Source organism: Sorex fumeus, unplaced genomic scaffold (assembly GCF_029834395.1).
Source record: "Sorex fumeus unplaced genomic scaffold, SorFum_2.1 ptg000051l, whole genome shotgun sequence".
Classification (NCBI taxonomy): domain Eukaryota; kingdom Metazoa; phylum Chordata; class Mammalia; order Eulipotyphla; family Soricidae; genus Sorex; species Sorex fumeus.
Genome location: NW_026606108.1, coordinates 29,814,440 through 29,832,928, shown reverse-complemented (window position 1 = coordinate 29,832,928; position 18,489 = coordinate 29,814,440). Strand labels below are relative to the sequence as shown.

Sequence of the window (18,489 nt, the reverse complement as noted above, 5' to 3'; positions counted from 1 at the left end):
TTACCTTGTTTATAACCACAACCAGATTATTACATAGTTTTAAAATTAATAAAATGAGCTTAGAAATAGTCACTATTTGCCAACTTAATTTAATGAAAACACACATATTTCCCCTAATAAACTACCCTTTTATTAATAAAAGGTTAGGTTGTCCTTAAATATCTTGTGCCATTTAAAATAGAGACATTGGCTACAAAATCATTGGGTCTTTCTGAAACCAACTGAATCTGGCAGATTTCTTTGCAAGAAGGAAAGTGTGACCGTGTTTCAGTTGAGGGGCAGAGTGAAGTATGGCAGAAGAAGGGATTGCCTTTCAAAAGTCAGTACAGGCTTTCAATCTGTGATAGTCATTAAAGAAAAATATCTTAGAAGTGCAGTTTCCCTTGGATTACTGAGCAAATCCAGGTCATATAGATGGCTTCTTTTAGACATAGTTCACTGACTTTAATTATGCTTCATGCTTCCAGGAAAAACCTAAATAATTACCAGTTCTATTAAAGGTTGTGTAGCAAGGAAACTTCCTGTGCCTGACACTGAATGAAGTCTCATATATAATGTTTTAAAAATTAAAATGAAGCTTGAATTGAGTTCAGGAAATGGACCTCAGTATTGTTTCACCAAAAAGTCTATGTCATGTTTATATAATCTGGCAACCGAATGACATTTTCTGCAACCCAATCATTAAAACTATGTTTGCTGTTGATGATGTTATTATAAATAACCAAGATCATCAAAAGAGCCAATTATGAGTCACAGAATGTTTGTTTAGTCGTTTTTCCCCCTGCAGATGGGCTAGGGCTCAGGGCAGCATTACCAATTCAAACTAAATAATAGAATTCAAAGGCATTGGGGGGTGGAGCACACACAATTATTAAAATAATTATTAAAGTGATTATAATAATTAATAATTATTATAATTATTAATAATTTCTATAAACTATGATTTATAGCACAGCGGTAGGGCATTTGCCTTGTGCACAGCCAGCCTGGCCAAGCCAGGTTCATTTCCTCTGCCCCTCTCGGAGAGCCTGGCAAGCTACCGAGAGTATTCAATATGCCAAACACAGTAACAAGAAGTCTCACAATGGAGATGTTACTGGGCCCGCTTGAGCAAATCGATGAAAAACAGGAGGACAGTGTTTTTATTACATATTATAATTTATATTTATAAAAAATAATTAATAACATTAAGGGCAGGAACAAAAGGACACTATATCCTCTGCTACTTCCCTTTGTTCTTATTGGTAATGCAATAATTGTAATTACATAAAACACTGTTAATTGAAATGTGATCCATGGAGCCTCCTGGGTTGTGCTGTTAGAAAGGCAGATCTTTGGTTCTACCCAAGATCAAATAATTCTGAATGAGCATTTAAACAGGAACCCCATGTATGTACAGGCACATTAAAGCAAGGAAATCAAAAGGGTCAATAAATAATTTTAACCTCTGGCTCTTAGACTAGTAACACAGATGTCTCCAGTTGGCGACAAATTCAGCTTAAAACATACAAAGGTATTAAGTAATGTGGAACCAAACACTTTGATTATTCTGTTGATGACACTTTGTAATTGGTCTTTTTTTTTTTCTTTTGGGGCCATACCCAGCAGTGCTCAGGGCTTACTTCTGGTTTGGTTCTCATGGATCACTATTGGCTATCTTGGGGAACATATATGAGGTGCTGGGGATTGAACCCAGGTCGGCCACATGCAAAGCAAGTACTCTTTTTGCTGTACTACTGCTTTGGCTCTAGAGTTGGTCTCAAATATGGGTTTAAGCAAGAGTAGAAGAGTGTGATTTTTAGACTTCATCATTAAGATAGAAACACACCACTTGAGGAGTTGGTCCTCTGGATTCTAAGCTATTCCCACTAAAAACTAAGGTCATGGTCAACTAGGCATGAGACCCTGCCATGGGGTTGGGCTTAGGGCCACACTGTGCTGCTATTTTTCATTTGTCCTCTGCTAGTGTTTCACTTCATGGTAACGAAACTTATTCCAAGTGTTCAAACATTCACAGTTCTTAGCAGGAGTCATTCAACTTTGTAAGAATATAGAAAAGGGAATGAAGAGAGCACAGTGGGTAAGGCGCTTGGCCTAACACATGGACGACCTGGGTTAAATACCCCACATGTCATATGGTTCTCCAAGTCCTTCTAGGAGTTCTGAGAACAAAGCCTGGAATAAGTCCTGGGAACCTTTGGGTGTGACCCAAAACAAAAAATTAAAAAAAGAAAGAAAGAAAAGAACAAGAAAGAAAATAGGTGCAGATAGTTGGAAATATTTTTAGGTAAACTTATCAAATATTTTCTCTGAGGACAATAGCTTTTTTATCAAGGTCACTTTATGCAATGCTCATGAATGTATGAGATGCTATGAACTCTTTTACAAACATCCACTCTGGTAAGTAAACATGTATTGATGGGAAAAAGAGGTTCCTACTGACTTGGGATTTACCTCTACTCTGTATCCACAAAATCTCTGTTCTTCTTGTAAATTTTTCTCCTTAGAAATCAAACCTTAAAGTAAATTTTTGATAAAAATACCAAAAAGCCAAATTATATTTTGAGAAAACAAGTAGAGAAGGCATAATGAGAATGTTGGCACCAGAAGTAGCTAGGCAAAATGAAGACTCATGCTCCCATACCAGGAGGTGGAGAGGCGATGTCGTGGGCCCTTTGGCAGAGATCTTCTCCCATAGGCCACGTCTTACATAATGGACAGTGGTTCCCGCTAAATTGAATGCTCCGGAGTGTTCGATCTTCCAGTCACTATTAATAGACTGCTTTCCAGTATCTCGGAGAGCTAGAAAGGAGGTCACAACATTCAATGAATAATAAGTCAGTATCACAGATCAATATCCACGTCCATGTTTCATTAAAAACTTTTAATCCATTTTTCAATGAACGGGTCAATATTTTCAGAGGCAAAGCATAGCACCGGCTCTTTGGGAATGATCACCATCATGCCGCAATGCTGCTCCTCTCTGCCACTGCCGTGGGCACGCTTTTTCTTTGTCCCCTCCAGTCCCCAGGAACTCTTGATATCTTCACCCCCTATTTGGATCATTAAACTGTTTGTTTTAAAATACTGGATTTTTAAATTGATTGTTTGGGGACCACTCCTGGTGGTTCCCAGAGCATTCTCCTGGCTCTGCACTCAGCAATCACTCCAGGCAGGGCTTAGGGAATTACATGCACAGTTGGCAATTGAACTCAGGTCAGCTAAGTGCAAGACAGGTGCCCTACTCACTGTACTGTCTCTTCAGGTCCTATTACTGGAATGGTTGGATTTATATCCTCTTATTTTATTTCTTCTCACCCCCAGTGGATATATATATATTTTTTTTCTCCTATATTGATTACTATTGATTGAAGTTCGCATATTTTGTTTTAAAAATGGTATTTGGTTCTTTAAAAGCATGCTTAGCCAATTTTATAGTGATATTCTTTATTTTGATTTTAAAATTACAATTTTATACATTTAAATTTAACCATAGTTACTTATAGGCAATCTGTACTTGATACAATTATTTATTTCTAATTCAGATTTCTATTATTCGTATTTTTTTGTTCTGGTGTGTGATTTTTGGGGAGGTGGAGAGCCAAATACTGTAGTTCTCAGGGGTTGCGTTGTGCTCAGTGTTTCTGGGGGTTCATGCGGTGTTGGAGATTGGGGCTCCTGCATGCAAAGCTGTGTTCCAACCCATTGAACTATCTTTCTCTCTTTTGAGTTTCTTGAACATTTATTTTTTACTCTAAAATTCTAGTTGTTGGACTGGATAGAATTCCTTTAAAGATATGATACTTCCAAGAGGACTTGCATTTGCATTCCTGCTACCTTGGTAACTGAAAGTCAATGTTGTGTTTTGAGAGCTTTGAACTTTATAGGAAAATGGGTGGTGCAGAACACAGTAGCATTTTTCTTGGACAACAACTTCTAGAGGTTGCTTTTCTAAGACACATTTCCTTTCTTCTTTTAAGGTACAAAAACATTTCACTTCTCCTTGGCACTGACCTTGCAGTCCTTTGGGGTCCTTGTTTAATATAGGGGGGTCTCCTATTAGAGGTTCTCCTGTGGAAAGAGCCAAGGGCCCTGCTTTCTGTCTAAAGTATCCCTGACTCTGAAAGTCTAAGCTGGTCCTCAGGATTAAGCATAAGTGGGGCTCCAGTCAACTTAATACTTGGGCTTCCTTTTCTCACTTACTTTTAGCATTTGAGGGCTCTTTAATTTCTTGTCCATTGGGAGATCAAATTAAAAGTATACATTTTTCCTCCTTCTGCATTTTAACATTTTGAATTGTTTTTACTGGGATGCATATCATCGTAGGCTGCATTAAGACTGCAGGCAAGGGAAGTTGAACCCAGAAGACCATTTCTGGATTTTCAAGTCACAAAATTACAATGATTTTTGTAAAGATATATGTTCTGTCTGAAGTTTTCCCTATTTAAGGTTTTGTGATAAATTATTAACAAAATAGCAAAACCATATCTTTAAAAAAGAAGATAATGATTCCATATGGGAAAAGGTTAAAGCAAGAGTAATGAAAAAGAATAATTGTTTTGGGAGGGGATAAAATGTCTCTTATGAGATAATATATAGTTTCATGTAGACAAGTTAATTTGTTAAAGAATGATTAGTTTGCCAAAAAATGATCTATTTTCTTTTTGCTAACGTTATTTCAGATGACGATTTCCACTAACTTCCTTCCTACACCCAAAGGAGCTTTTAGAAAACATGATTTATGCTATCTTTTCTCTATCATTCCTTAGCCTTGAAATCTAAGGCTTTTAATCTTGTGTTATTTCTTTTTTTTCTAAGTTTGCACCTTATTCATGAATCCTTATTGAATAATAGCCTTATAACTTGACCATTTGTTTAAACCATGAACATAGAAGGCATTTTGGAATCTTTGCCTCGATAATTTAACACATTTTTTCCCCAACAAGTTCCACCACCTCAACTTTAATGTCTCTAGAAGGCAGTGGGGTTTCCCTATTCCTTTTTCCCTGTCAAGATTAGGCAGCTAGGCTTTGTCCTTATTTTTGCACCCTTGCTTCATCAATTTTTTGGGCCATACTAGGTGATGCTCAGGTATTTTTCCTGGATCTATACTTAGGGTTCACCCCTGGTGGAAATTGGGGTACCATATGGGGTGCTGGGGATTGAACCTGGGTGAGCTGTATGCAAGTGCCTTCCTTAACAAGTATCTTTCTGGCTCCATCACTATTTTTATTTTAGTTCTATTATTTCAGTTAGGAATGTCCTTGGGAAACATAGTAAATTCTTTAATAAACATGAAAGCAATGATCAGTATTTTCAACATTAATTTGATCTCTAGACTAGTATTATGGATAGTTAGAAGTGCAAATGCTGTTTCTTTATATTAGCAAAAGACCCCAGTCACTTAGGCCTGATGCTACTCAGTCCAAGGGGAGTGACAAAGACCCAGACATTTAACACAGATACAGAATTCCACCTTTCAAGTGAGTGGTCTTTTAGTGGCTACACCTAATTTGAGATTAATGTTTATAGAGTTCAGCAACAGAGAAACAAAGATGTCATCTAGAATAGGAGGTGATGTTTGAAGAACACAATTGTTTCATGAAATGTACCACAAGTCAATGCTATACAGTAGGTCACATTCACCAAAAATGAAAAAATGATAATTTGGATAGAAATTAAGGAAAATTCATTCATATAAGACACATGCTTAAAAATTACAAAGGTTATATGAAAGGCAAGGATTAGTAAAAGCAAAGGTGGGCTTGGGGAAGAGAATGGAAGCCAGAGGTAAATACTTTGAACCCCCAAAGAACCCCTAGCATCCAGCGCAAGAACTACCTGGTGTAGTTATGGAAATACCGTGAGCACTCCTGGGTGTTGCCCTAGTAGTCTAGACCACAGGGCCAGAGTGTTGAAACCACCAGTCCAATTGGTTGAATATCGCCATGAGTGTACCCTGAATCTTATGATGACCACTTATATGGACATCACACAAAAAGTTCTCTTAGATTATGGGGAATCATGTCTGCCATGGAGGCAAAGGGAGGGTGGGAAAGGGGGGGGGTATGCCGGGGATATTGGTGGTAGGGAATGTACACTGTAGAAGGATGGGTGTTTGATCATTGTGTGATTGTAACCCAAACATGAAAGCTTGTAACTATCTCACAGTGATTTAATCAAATTTAAAAAAATAAAATAAAAAAATAAAATCTCAGGGCTGGGATGAATGGAGACATTACTGGTGCCTGGTCAAGAAAATCAATGAACAACGGGATGACAGTGATACAGTTATACAGTGATGCTTTTATTTATTTATTTATTTATTTATTTATTTTTAAAAAGTTCTCTTAATTAAAACAAGCAAGAATATGATTCAACATCTAAAATCCAGATACTGAGGTTTGCCACTGTACACTGGCCGGGTGTGCGGTGGTAGCTTTGCGGGCAGGCGCTGGCCCCAAAGCTGCGGCGGACAAGTGGGCTCAGTGTGGCTCAGGGTCCGCCCTTGGGCTGCCCAGTTCCCCTACTCCCCTGCCCGTCACCACTCTGATTAGGTGGAAGGTGGCGCTGGGTGGAGGGGAATCCTAATGACCATCTCCAGAGTCGCCTCCTTCTGTACCTGGGGTTCCAATGCCTCGGCATTAGAGTAGAGACTGGTCCAGAACATTTCCCAGTCAATGAACATTTTTTTTGGATTAGTCAGTATAAGCAGTAAAGATGGAGATTTCTTAGACCTTTCTGTTGACATAAGAGTCAACAAAACACATCAATTATTCATTGCTTCAGGGGTTTTAGCAACACACAAGCTATGCAGTGAGTATATTACTGATAAGTATGTTGCCACAAATAGGAAGCACACAAACAGTGACTTGCTATAATAAGTGATTGCTGAAGATCTGTAAACAGCAGTTAAAGTACTAGGCTTTAGAGTCTGGAAGCAACCCCAGTGCCCAAGAACAGATGAGTGGATAAAGAAACAATGGCACATCTATACAATGGAATATTACGCAGCTGTTAGGAAAATTGAAATCATGAAATTTGCCACACTGGCGCAGGGAAATGTACACTGGTGGAGGAATGGGTGTTGGAACACTGTATGACTAAAACCTGATAATGAACAGCTTTATAAGCATCTACCTCACAGTAATTCAATTAAAATAATCTTTAAAAAATGAAAATAAAATAGAATCCAGATACTATGACCATATCACTTGTCTTCAAATTTAAAATATCAGCATTTTAGATATGGGTCCCTGCAAGAAATCTCAACTCCTGTTTTGATTTAGAAAATTGGGAAATTGATGGTTCTAACCTCATACAGATATGGTTTGTAAATGAATATAATGCCTGCTCCATATTAATAGTTTTAAGTCATGTAATATATCTTATATAAATTAAAATTAATTATTTCTATATAAATTCAGTCAAAAGTCTTTATTATTCCCAGACATCTTATTGTCAGTCTCTGTCACTGTAGATACAGTTTTAAGCAAAATGACAGAATCTTTTCCTGCAAGGATTAACAATAGAAATTGATAATACAAAAGCATGCATCAAAACAAATGAAACTAGAATGAAATAAAACAAAATGAAAACTGGGCAGTGACAAATGCTATAAATATAGCAGAACAATAGAAGAGGGAATGATTCATTAGGGGTCACTGTGCTGATGGAGAGAAGTTACAGATTGAAAGAAATGACATCATATTGGAATGGTAGAGAAAGTAGGTGTTCAGGAAAAATGATATCTATAACAAACTTTGGATAGGTATTAGAATAAACAATACCCTTTCAAATGGTACCTGTCCTAAGCAACAGATATTCTACAAGGTATAATTTATGACCAAAAATTAAACGAAGTTAAAATCAGTAACAGAAAAAGGCCCCCCCCGGGGGGGGGGTAAAGGGGGGGGGTAAAGGCCCTCCCGTTGATCATCGATTTGCTCAAGCGGGCCCAGTAATGTCTCCATTGGAGACTTTGTTGTTACTGTGTCTGGCATATCGAATACTCTCGGTAGCTTGCCAGGTTCTCCGAGAGGGGTGGAGGAATCGAACTCGGGTCGGCCATGTTGGCTGTGTGCAAGGCAGACACCCTTCCTGCTGTGCTATCTCTCCAGAAAAAGGAAAATTCACAATTTTGTGAAAAATTACATAAAACACTAATATCCAAAGGTAAAAAACACAAGTGAAATTAGAAAGTTTCCCAAGACACATAGAAATGAAAACATAATGTATTAGAAGATACCAGAAAAAAAAAGAACTAAAGATTAGAGATAAATAAAACAGAAATCAGAGAAATAATAGATTAAATAAAAACAGAAGTTAATTAATAAATCTGGTAAAAATTTAAATTGACAAATAAGCAGAAAAAAGAATACTTATGGCTAAAATAAGAAATACTTAAAGATCACAACAGACTGCTGCAGAAATAAAAAGCACTAAAAGTTCTATTGGGGCTGGAGCAAGACCACAGCAGGTAGGGCATTTGTCTTGCCCACAGTCAACCCAGGTTCAATTCCCAGCATCCCATATGGTCCCCCGAGCACTGCCAGGAGTAATTCCTGAGTGTATGAACCAGGAGTAACCCCTGTGCATCGCTGGGTGTGACCCAAAAAGAAAAAAAAATTATATGAACTAGCGTATATGGACCAATTAGATAACCTAAATCAAAAAAACAAAATTTTAGGAATACAAAACTTACCAAGATTGAACCACACACCAAAAAATGGAAGTTTTAAATAAGACTATCAGTAAGAACATAAATTAATAATTAAAATGTCTCAGGGGGAAAAACAATTTTTTGTCAATTTGAAAATTTGTTAGATCAAATTCAGAAAAGTAGTAGAATATAATAGCAAGACACAAAATCAGTTGCAGGAGGCTGGAGAGAGGGTACAGTGGGTAGGGCACATGCCTTGCATGAGACCAGCCTGTATTCAATACCTGGCACACCCCATATGATGAACTCCCCAATTCGAGCACTGCTACGAGTGATCCTTGATGCAGAACCAAGAGGAGGCCCTGAACACTGCCAGGTATGGCCCCAAAACCAATGCCAACAAACAAAAATAGTATTTCTATACTTTAAAGCAGTCTGAAATAAAGAAAAATCCAAAAATAATAGATTTTATGATAGCATGCAAAAGAAAATCTTGATCATTTGTTTATCAACGGGGTGCATATCTTATAGAATAAAAAATACAGAACACTAAAGACTTTTTAAAACTCATAAATAAAAACTTATGTTCATGGTTTATAAGATTTAACATTATTGATATATTACTATTAACCAAAGTTATGAACAAATTCACTGCAACCCCTACCAAAACCACAGTAGAAAAAGATATCTATCATAAAATGTATTCAGATTCTCAAGTGTTCCTGAAGAGCTAAAACAATTTTGAAAAGGGGAATACTTCAAATTATATTTTCTAATTTCAAAACATAAGAGAGCTGTAATAATCAAAACAGAGTGATTATAAACATAATACTGACAAGACAAACAGACAAATAGAATATAATTAAGCCTTTGTGTATATGATGAAGGGATTTTTGACAAGGGTGCCAAGACAATTCAGTGGGAAATAAGAGTCTTTCCACCAATGGGGTTGTAAACACTGTATCCACATGCAAGAGAATGAACCTGGACTCTTAACACCTTATATAGAAATTAACACAAAATGTACCACTGTGAAACTTGAAACTATAACTCTTGGAAGAAAACATAAGCTTCACGGCACTGGAATTAGCAATGATTTATTTATAAAACCAAAGATATAGAAAATAAAATTTAAGAAAAAAACAGATTTTCCTGAAAACTAAAACTTTTGCATATCAAAAGAAACTTTCATTAGCATAAATATATAACAAATGGTAATAAATATTTTTAAAATAAAATATTTTTAAAAGTAATATCCAGAATGGCAAGCTCCTAAAACTCATCGTCAACAACAAAATCAGCCACTAATCTAATTTGAAAATAAGAAAAGGGAGCTGGAGAGGTAGCTCAACAGCCAAGCACATGCCTACTGAGGAGGCCTAGATTTATTTTGCTTTACTGCATGGTTTCTGAGCACAGAGCCAGGAGTAGCCCCTGAGCACTGCCAGGTGTGACACCCAAAACCAAAAAAAAAAAGACAAAGGAATACTATATGAAAGAAATATGTGAAAGAAAAAAGGAATAATATGTGAAGAAATACTAAAACTTTTGCACATCAAAAGAAGCTATCATCAGAGTAAATATATAATAAATATATAATGAGTAAATATATACCCCTCCGCCCCCAACTCCTAGTTCCTCCAAAAAAAAAACACACACACACAACCAAGTTGCTTTTGCTCCTAGGAAATCCCTACAAGAGCAGGGCAAAATTCCTCTTTGATATACTAAGAGACGCTCCCTGAATTATCCAAATATGCAACAAGAAATGGATCAATTTCCTCTGCCTCATGGAACCCTCTGGACAGCTATCTGGGCTCACACTTGTATAAGTTTGGTCATGTCTATAACCAGCTTACCTAAATAGCTATGTGCAGGCTTTTCCTCCACAACTTTGATTCTTCTTGCTCCAGCAGGTATTACCAGAACTTCTACGTAACCTGGAAGAGTCAATAATCATAAATTAATCTGGGGCTTTTATACAATGTCTTTTCTTAACTGGACTTTTGCCCACTTTTTTTTTCTTTTGTCTTTTGCTATGGTATTTCAATACCTATATAAAGGGGAGGGGAAGTTTATATATACAAGTTATCATAATTTTAAGTGAAGTATCTTGAAAAGCTGTGGAGTCCACAGGTCAAACATCAAGAACAAATAGGCAAATGTGTTTTATGTAAACAAACAAACAAACAAACAAAAAACCCAACAAAAGCCCCCAATGGCATCTTAGGAATTGTAAAGAGAGAAAAAGTGCTACAGGATAGCAGGTTCAAAACACAAGAGGATGATGTTGGATCAGCGCAAATAACAGCAGACTTTGCTCTGGGCACTGCGGTAAGTTAGAATGTGTGAGGAGGACAGAAATACAGCTGCAGGAAATACAGCTGGCCCGATCAGTTCCTGGAGTAGTTGATCATAGGATAAGAGGAAGGAGTACTCCCCCGTGGAGATTAACAAAAGCCTTGAAATGGAGCCAGAGTTAGTAGAAGTGCCACCAGCAATCTAGTCTCACCTGAACCTTCTATTCAAGGCACAATAAGCATTTCTTAGAAAAGGGTTTTCAACAGATGTTAGGAATGTAATGCTTTAAACAAAGTAAGATTAAGTGGCATAAGGAGAGTGTAGAAAAATTCAAAACACAGACTTCCTTTAGTTTAGAATAGCGATGGAGCAGACACCCATCTTTTCCTAAATGGTTCTCTGTTTTAAACTAACATAAGTGATAATAAATATTATTTTATGTAACCGCAGATATCTGATAAAACTCTTAATGTCAAGGATACTTTTTAAAAGGCTCAACTGTTCATCCCAGAAATGTCTCCGATTGATTATATGAATTCCTGAAACTGTTTGCAATTAGCGTAGTGTACCAAATGGTAGCAGACACCCCTCTGGTGGCAGTGTCTGAAATTAGAAGCATGTGTTTTTGGAATCATAATTTCCATTCACGAACACTTACTCAATTTTCAATAACAAAAAACTTAAAAAGCATCATCTTTTTGGGGGATGTTTTAGTTTTTGGCCCACACCCAGCAATGCTCAGGGATTACTTCTGTCACTACATTCAGGAATTACTTCTGGCAGTGCCTGAAGGACCACATGAGATGCCAGGGATTGAACCCCGATCTGCTGCACATAAAGCAAGTGCCCTACTTACTATACAGTCCCATCAGCAGTAGTATCTGTTACATGAACAAAATAGTCATCAGTGCAAGCTGAAACAAATACCAAGTGCCTCTTTGTATATATTGAGATCCTGCAGGGAAGGACTGGAGAACTAGTATAGCCAGAATGACACTTGCCCTGTACAAAGCTAACCTGGATTCTATCCCCTGCATCCCATAATTTCCTTCAAGATCCACCAGGAGTAATCCCTGAGCATAGTAAAGAGTGAACTCTGAACACCACTGGTCGAGCCCCCCAAAACAAATAAAAATAAAAAGAAGTCAACGTAGATGATTGCTTTCTAACATTGTTTCAATTGAATGAAAAAGACAAAGTATAATGATTTGTTATAAGTGAGCAAAATAGAGTTTCAATATTATATAAAAAAGATGAGATGCAAGATTATAGGGTTAATTCCCTACGGAGGAATATAAGCCAAATGTATCTTAAACTGTCTACCTTGAAGGAAAAAACTGTCTATCTTGACTAATTACATGACTACTCAGAAGCATCATTGCTATTTTTGGTTTGTTTGGGCCCACATCAGATGATGCTCAGGGATTACTCCTGGCTCTGTGCTCAGGGATCATTACTGGCAGTGCTGCGGGAATAATATTGTGGTGCTGGGTATAGAACCTGGGTCAGGTGCTTGCAAGGCAAGTGTCTTACCTGGCTCTATGGCCACAACCACTTCCTTCTCCTCCCCACTTTCTAACTTTGTTTCACAAAGAAGCAAATGGATAATCTACCTTCAAAGAAGGGGCCTGGGAGACAGCTCAACCATTAGGGCTCTTGGCTAGAATGAAGATGCCCCAACTGGACTCTTGGCATTGTAAGGTCTATTAAATAACACTGTGATATCCCTGAGCATTACCTGGTGGCCCTGGTGGTCCCTGGTACTGTAAAACCCAAACAACACCACATCCTCAGTACCAAGCATGGAATTGCCAGCTTGACTGGCCTGGTATTACCAGAAATGGCCCTAGGCCTGCTGAGAACAGCTGTGGACTACTTCCCCATTCCCCCAAATTAAGGTAAAGTGTAGGAAAATATGGAAAGGATATAAAATAGAAAATATAGATGGATATGTTCACAGTATCTAAAGCAAAGCACTCAAAATATATTTTAAATTGCACATAAAATATCTTGACAAGGAAGAAAATATAGGGCCAGGGAGATAGGACAGGTGTGAAGGGGCTCATCTTCCATGTGGTAGACTCCAGCTGGACCCCACGCACAGCATATTGTTCCCCGAACACTGTCGGGAATGACCCATTAGTGCAGAGCCAGGATTAAGCCCTGAGCAATCACCCCCACCCCTCAAAATAAGAAGAATATATAAATCATTGTCATCCCGTTGTTCATTGATTTCTTCGAGCAGGCACCAGTAACATCTCCATTCGTCCTAGCCCTGAGATTTTGTTAAGTGCCACATGGGAGGCTCTTTCAGGGTCAGGGGAATGAGACCCATTATTGTTACTGGGTTTTGGCATATCAAAAACGCCACGGGGAGCTTGCCAAATGCTGCAGTGCGGGCAGGATACTCTTCAGTAGCCTGTCGGGTTCTCTGAGAATGAGAACTGGACAATAAGAAGTAGTGTGGCCGCAAGTGTGGCCGCTCCTGGGAGCTTGGTTTTATAGTCTCTGGGTATTGGCCATTGATGGGATTACATGGCACCAGGGGCAGTTGGTGGGTGTAAGATATAAAATAGTGCTATTCAAGAGAGTTTAAGTGGCCAGAGATAGTACAGGAGTTAAGGCACTTGCCTTTCATGTGACTTGACCTGTTTGATCCCAGCAACATATATGGTCCCCCAAATATGGCCAGAGGTCACTTCTATGCATAGAACTAAGAATAACTCCCAAGCACTGCCATTGTGAACCCAAAATCAAAACTAAAGTATTTAAATGTCCATCTAAGACACTGAATTTATCAATTGGCAGCTTGATGGAACTTGGACCAGGAATTTGGTCATTATATACTGGTTTGAAAGATTTATCTAACAGTATGAGGATGCTGAGTAATATAGTTATAAATGAACATGGCAGAAATCTAATAAAAACCCAGGATTGGCATAAGTACAAAATTCAGAAGTGACCCTGAGGAACCAAATATTATGAACTTGGAAACTAATTGAAAACAGGGAAACAAGCACTTGGTGTAGTATGTCATTATTTGCATGATGATAGTTCATCATCTATTGGGACATGGACTTCAAAGCAGTCAAATTCTGCTTTGTAGCTTGTATGGAAACTGTGTAATGTGCTGAGGAAATAGCCAGCAAGAACTGTAGGACTTCTGAAAATCCAGAAAAAGAACAGAATACAATGTACCTTTATGAGTTACCTTCATAGGAATGGTCACTTAAGGGGTTTAGAGAAAAGAAATAGAGCAAAGCCACTTAATCTCAGACAGTTATAGTGTTTAACAGAGATTGGACATAGATCAAGAAAGAGTAAAGAGAAAGAATAATTATGATTAGGTGGAGATTGGGTATATTTTGGCAGCATGGAATCCTATGAGCTAGAATATCTCAGGAAGAAGTTACATTGTCAACTATATGAAAACATGCGATAACTAAATGCAAAGGTGATTAAATAGAAACTACTGGATCTCATAATCAAGAGGTTGCCACCTATCTCTAAGGAAATGAATTTATGAAGTGCAGGAAAGAACGTAAAATTTCAGGACATCCAATAAGGAGAGTAGAGAGAAAAATAGAGGCAGCTACTGCAAATGTTCTGTCTGAATTTAGAGTAATTTCAGAAGTATGTTGAGCATCAGGACCAGAGTAATATCTTTGTTTATAGTTCTACTTAAACCAATTCCCCAGTGATCAATTGGGATAGCTAAGAAGACAATTGAGGGGCCCAGAGAGTTGCCTGTTTTGCCCCTTGCTAACCTGAATTTGATCCCTGGCAGCCAATATTGTCCCCCAAGTCATCCAGGAGTGATCCTGGCGCTCAGGGCCAAGAGCCTTGAGCACTGCTGGATGTGATCCCAAAATCAAATTAAGTAAACAAATTACAAAAGATGAGTGAGTTGAACTAAGTTTAAGGAAGAAAAAGGTTAAACAAAGACATCTGGAGAAAGAAAATCAATGAATGGGCATCTATCTATTTTTTCCTCACATAAGCCATTTTAGCATAATGAGAATGAGCATTAAAAAGATAATGAGTTGGGGGCTGGAGCAACAGCACACTGATAGGGTGGTTGCCTTGCATGTGGCCAACCCAGGTTCGATTCCCAGCATACCATATAGTCCCCTGAGCACTGCCAGGAGTGATTCCTGAGTACATGAGCCAGAAGTAACCCCTGTGCATCACCGAGTGTGACTCAAAAAGAAAAAAAAATAGATAATGAGTTTATTATTAGCTATCTTGAGCTTGAAAGTTGGAATAGAGTTGTTTTTTTATTTTGGACTCTGGTAAACATGTGGTGCCAGGGACTGAACCTACATCTTCTGAATGTAAAGCATGTGCCCCTGCCCTTTTAGTCATCTCCCTAGCCCAGAATAATGCTTCTTATATTAATGTTATAAATTTGTTCTTTAGTGGGAAAATTCAAAATAATGGTGGTGGAAAGGTATAATGGTGGTGGAATTGGGGTTGAAATATTGAATGTAATCAATGTGAACAACCTTATAAAAATAAAATTTAAAAATTAAAAAAAATTGTTCTTAATTTGGACATTTTTTGTTTGTTTTGGGGTCACACCCAGTGGTGGTCAGGGCTTACTCCTGGCTTTGCGCTCAGGAATAAATTTTGCTGGAGTTTGAGGGCCTATATGTGGTGCCAGGGATTGAACCTGTGTCAGCCTCATGCAAGGCAAGAACCCTGCTCACTATACTATCTCTCTGATCTGTGAACATATTTCTTTATACATTGGAAGATTCAATTTCATTACCAGAAAGACAGTTGTTAATCAGCTATCTTAAAAATGCTAATTTTAAGTGTTCTTAGTAGAAATAATAAATGCTATGTTTTAAAATGCTATGTGCTATATATGCTAATCATTGTGGTAGGTACTTTAAACTATTGCATTTAACCACAACAATATCATCCTAGGTACACTTCCCATTTTATGAATGTGAAAATAAAGGTAGAGAAAAAACTACTCCTCTCAAGACCGTGGTCAGTTAACTCACGTCTTTTTGAATCCACTATGCATTTTCTGTTACTATACTTCATAAATAGAACACATGCGAGATTAGAACGATAGTACAATGGGTAGGGTAGGGTGTTTGCCTTGCACCTGGCCAACTTGGGTTCTATCCCTGACATCCCATGTGATCCCACAAGCACTGTCAGGAATAATTACTGAGTGCAGAGTTACTCTGAGCCTTCCTGGGTGTGAACCCAAAACAAAAAACAAACAGACTAAAAGGAGATAAAAAAATAAAAATAAAAACATGAAGCCGTGATTCTCCTACTGCTGTGGAAAGCATATGGCCAAAAACACCTAAAAGCACGTGTTCCCCACAAAATCACACTATCACCTCTAACACTCAGAGTAACACATTTTATATCCTTTTCAACTGCATGTCATTAATTATATAATTCCACAACTGAACACACAATTTACCATAAAAATTTCTTTAAATAAATGATACCCTGGCTAGAAAAGGTACAATGAAAGACATGATAAATGCACTCAGAAAAAAGAAAAAGCCCCCAAACGTTCTGAGTTTATTTTCTAGCTCCAACAAAAATGATTTAGCAAACTAAATAGAGCACAGGGACTGAAAATTCTGATATGCGACTGCACGTGTCACGGCCAACTGGACTAACATAAGCCTGAAATTCCTTTCAGAAATTCTAGGAAGTCCATAAACTATAAACATAAAATTGTCTCAAGAGAAACTGAAAATTCAAAAGGAAGAGAAACACAAAATTCCTAGTCATAAATAGATGAAGTAATACTTCATATAATATGAATATAAATATGAATATAAAACATAAATACTAAGCACTCACAAGTTTTAATTTTTTAAAGTTCTCAACAATGAAACATTTGATGGGTATGAAATTAGCAATATTAATGGATCATGTGCTCTGCTGGTTGTTGAGAAAATAGTGCTGAGCAAAAATACCCATGAACTTTTTCTTCACTGAGTTTATGATCTGTGGGGAAAGAAAGATCAATGACAAAAAATTTCCAAATATGGTTTGAAGTACATCACATGGATACTAGAGTGTTCCTTAAGTAGTCATTAGAGGTTAAGAGGTGGATGGAGATGATTCAGGGAGTATCTTACTGAAAACTGACGTGAGAACTGAGATCAATTGCTGTGTAAGACTTAGCCCTAGGATGTCACAATCTTCTTAACGAAGCACAGAGGAAGTAGAGAGAACAATATTCTTAAATGTAAGGCACCGGAGGAAGAAAGTTTAGTAAACTAATGTAAGAAAACTGGAGAAGGCTTACTAATGTAATAGCTTGGAGAAGGAAAGAGACATTAGTACGAGACCTGCTAGAGATGGGCAGGGAACTCGGCACCTAAGATGTTAAGGTCTGAGCAAAGATTCCTGCTCTCTTCCCTGTGAGCAATTGACAGGAACTTGTCTCTACAATATTAATTTTAATGCCATAGGCATTTCAGATGTTTTTCAAGTGACAAATGTTGTAAACATAATTTACCTATAGCAAATCAACAAATGAACTAGAGGTTAAAGAACAGTGAAAATGAGTTTGAAGTTGAATTTGGGAAGGAGGAAACAGGTTAACCCAAGTAAGGACAGAATAAAAAGCATCTAATTATTTTACCAATACTTCTGTCTTATAAGTTTAGTGGGGGAAAAAAGAGTAGTTATAATTATACATACCAATCCTGAATATATATCAGTATTTTTAATGAACTAGTTTCATGCATATTAATTAGATCAGAGTATTCTTTAAAAGTTCTAGTATAGTAAAGCTCTTCCATCTTTCAGTCTATTTGAACTTCTGTATTATAAAAACCTTTCTCATCATAACCAAGCAGAAAAGCTGACTGTGAATGTACTTATCAGTTGGAAGTGTAACACCTGGGAGTCAGCTACAGGAAAATAGGACTTTTCTAAATGAGCTCTGACAGATTTTGACTTGTATGACCCGTCAGTTTTTTCACAGCTTTGGAGACTGAGATTTGGTTCTGCAACTTACCCAAGGCATTCATTATTTTTGAGTTTTTGAGATCTTTGAACTAACTCATTTTTAATTCTGTGGAGGCTTTTGAAAGGGCTTACTATCAACTTCAAGGAGCTCTGCCTAGTTTTCTTTTCTGAACAAAGTTCCTTTATCTAAAATTCAATTTTTGTCAGTAGTCATGTACAAATGACTTGGTCTTTTACTTAAATACATACCAATTTTAGTCTCATTCATTTTATTTTGTTCTAATGGACAAGAAAGGAGTTTGAAACTATAAAATGGTGAAATTCATCATTAGTATCTTAATGATGGTGAGAATAAATTCACAAATAATATGCAGATTCAAGAGACACACAGGTAAGGTGGTAATATCAATGCAAAAATATTTGCTTTTTCTAGGTAAGCTTGAGGACCTGAATATAAAACATTTTCTGGGTATAAAGTACACATTTTTATGTGCATTATTTTTAATTTGGATGATACCACTTTTGGTATCCGGTAGTATTTTAAAATGAACACCATATAGATTGTT

At 37.3% G+C, this 18,489-nt stretch overlaps 1 protein-coding gene across 1 annotated transcript in view; it reads right to left on the bottom strand.

Annotated features, from left to right (window-relative positions):
- ADAMTS19 (ADAM metallopeptidase with thrombospondin type 1 motif 19) overlaps window positions 1–18,489 on the bottom strand; it is a 248,810-nt gene that overhangs the window by 57,692 nt on the left and 172,629 nt on the right. The window contains exons 17-18 of the mRNA XM_056124756.1: window positions 10,522–10,602; window positions 2,645–2,802 (exon numbers count right to left, since the gene is read on the bottom strand). Of these exons, the coding sequence (XP_055980731.1) occupies window positions 2,645–2,802; window positions 10,522–10,602 (239 nt within the window). The remainder of the gene's footprint in view (window positions 1–2,644; window positions 2,803–10,521; window positions 10,603–18,489) is intronic.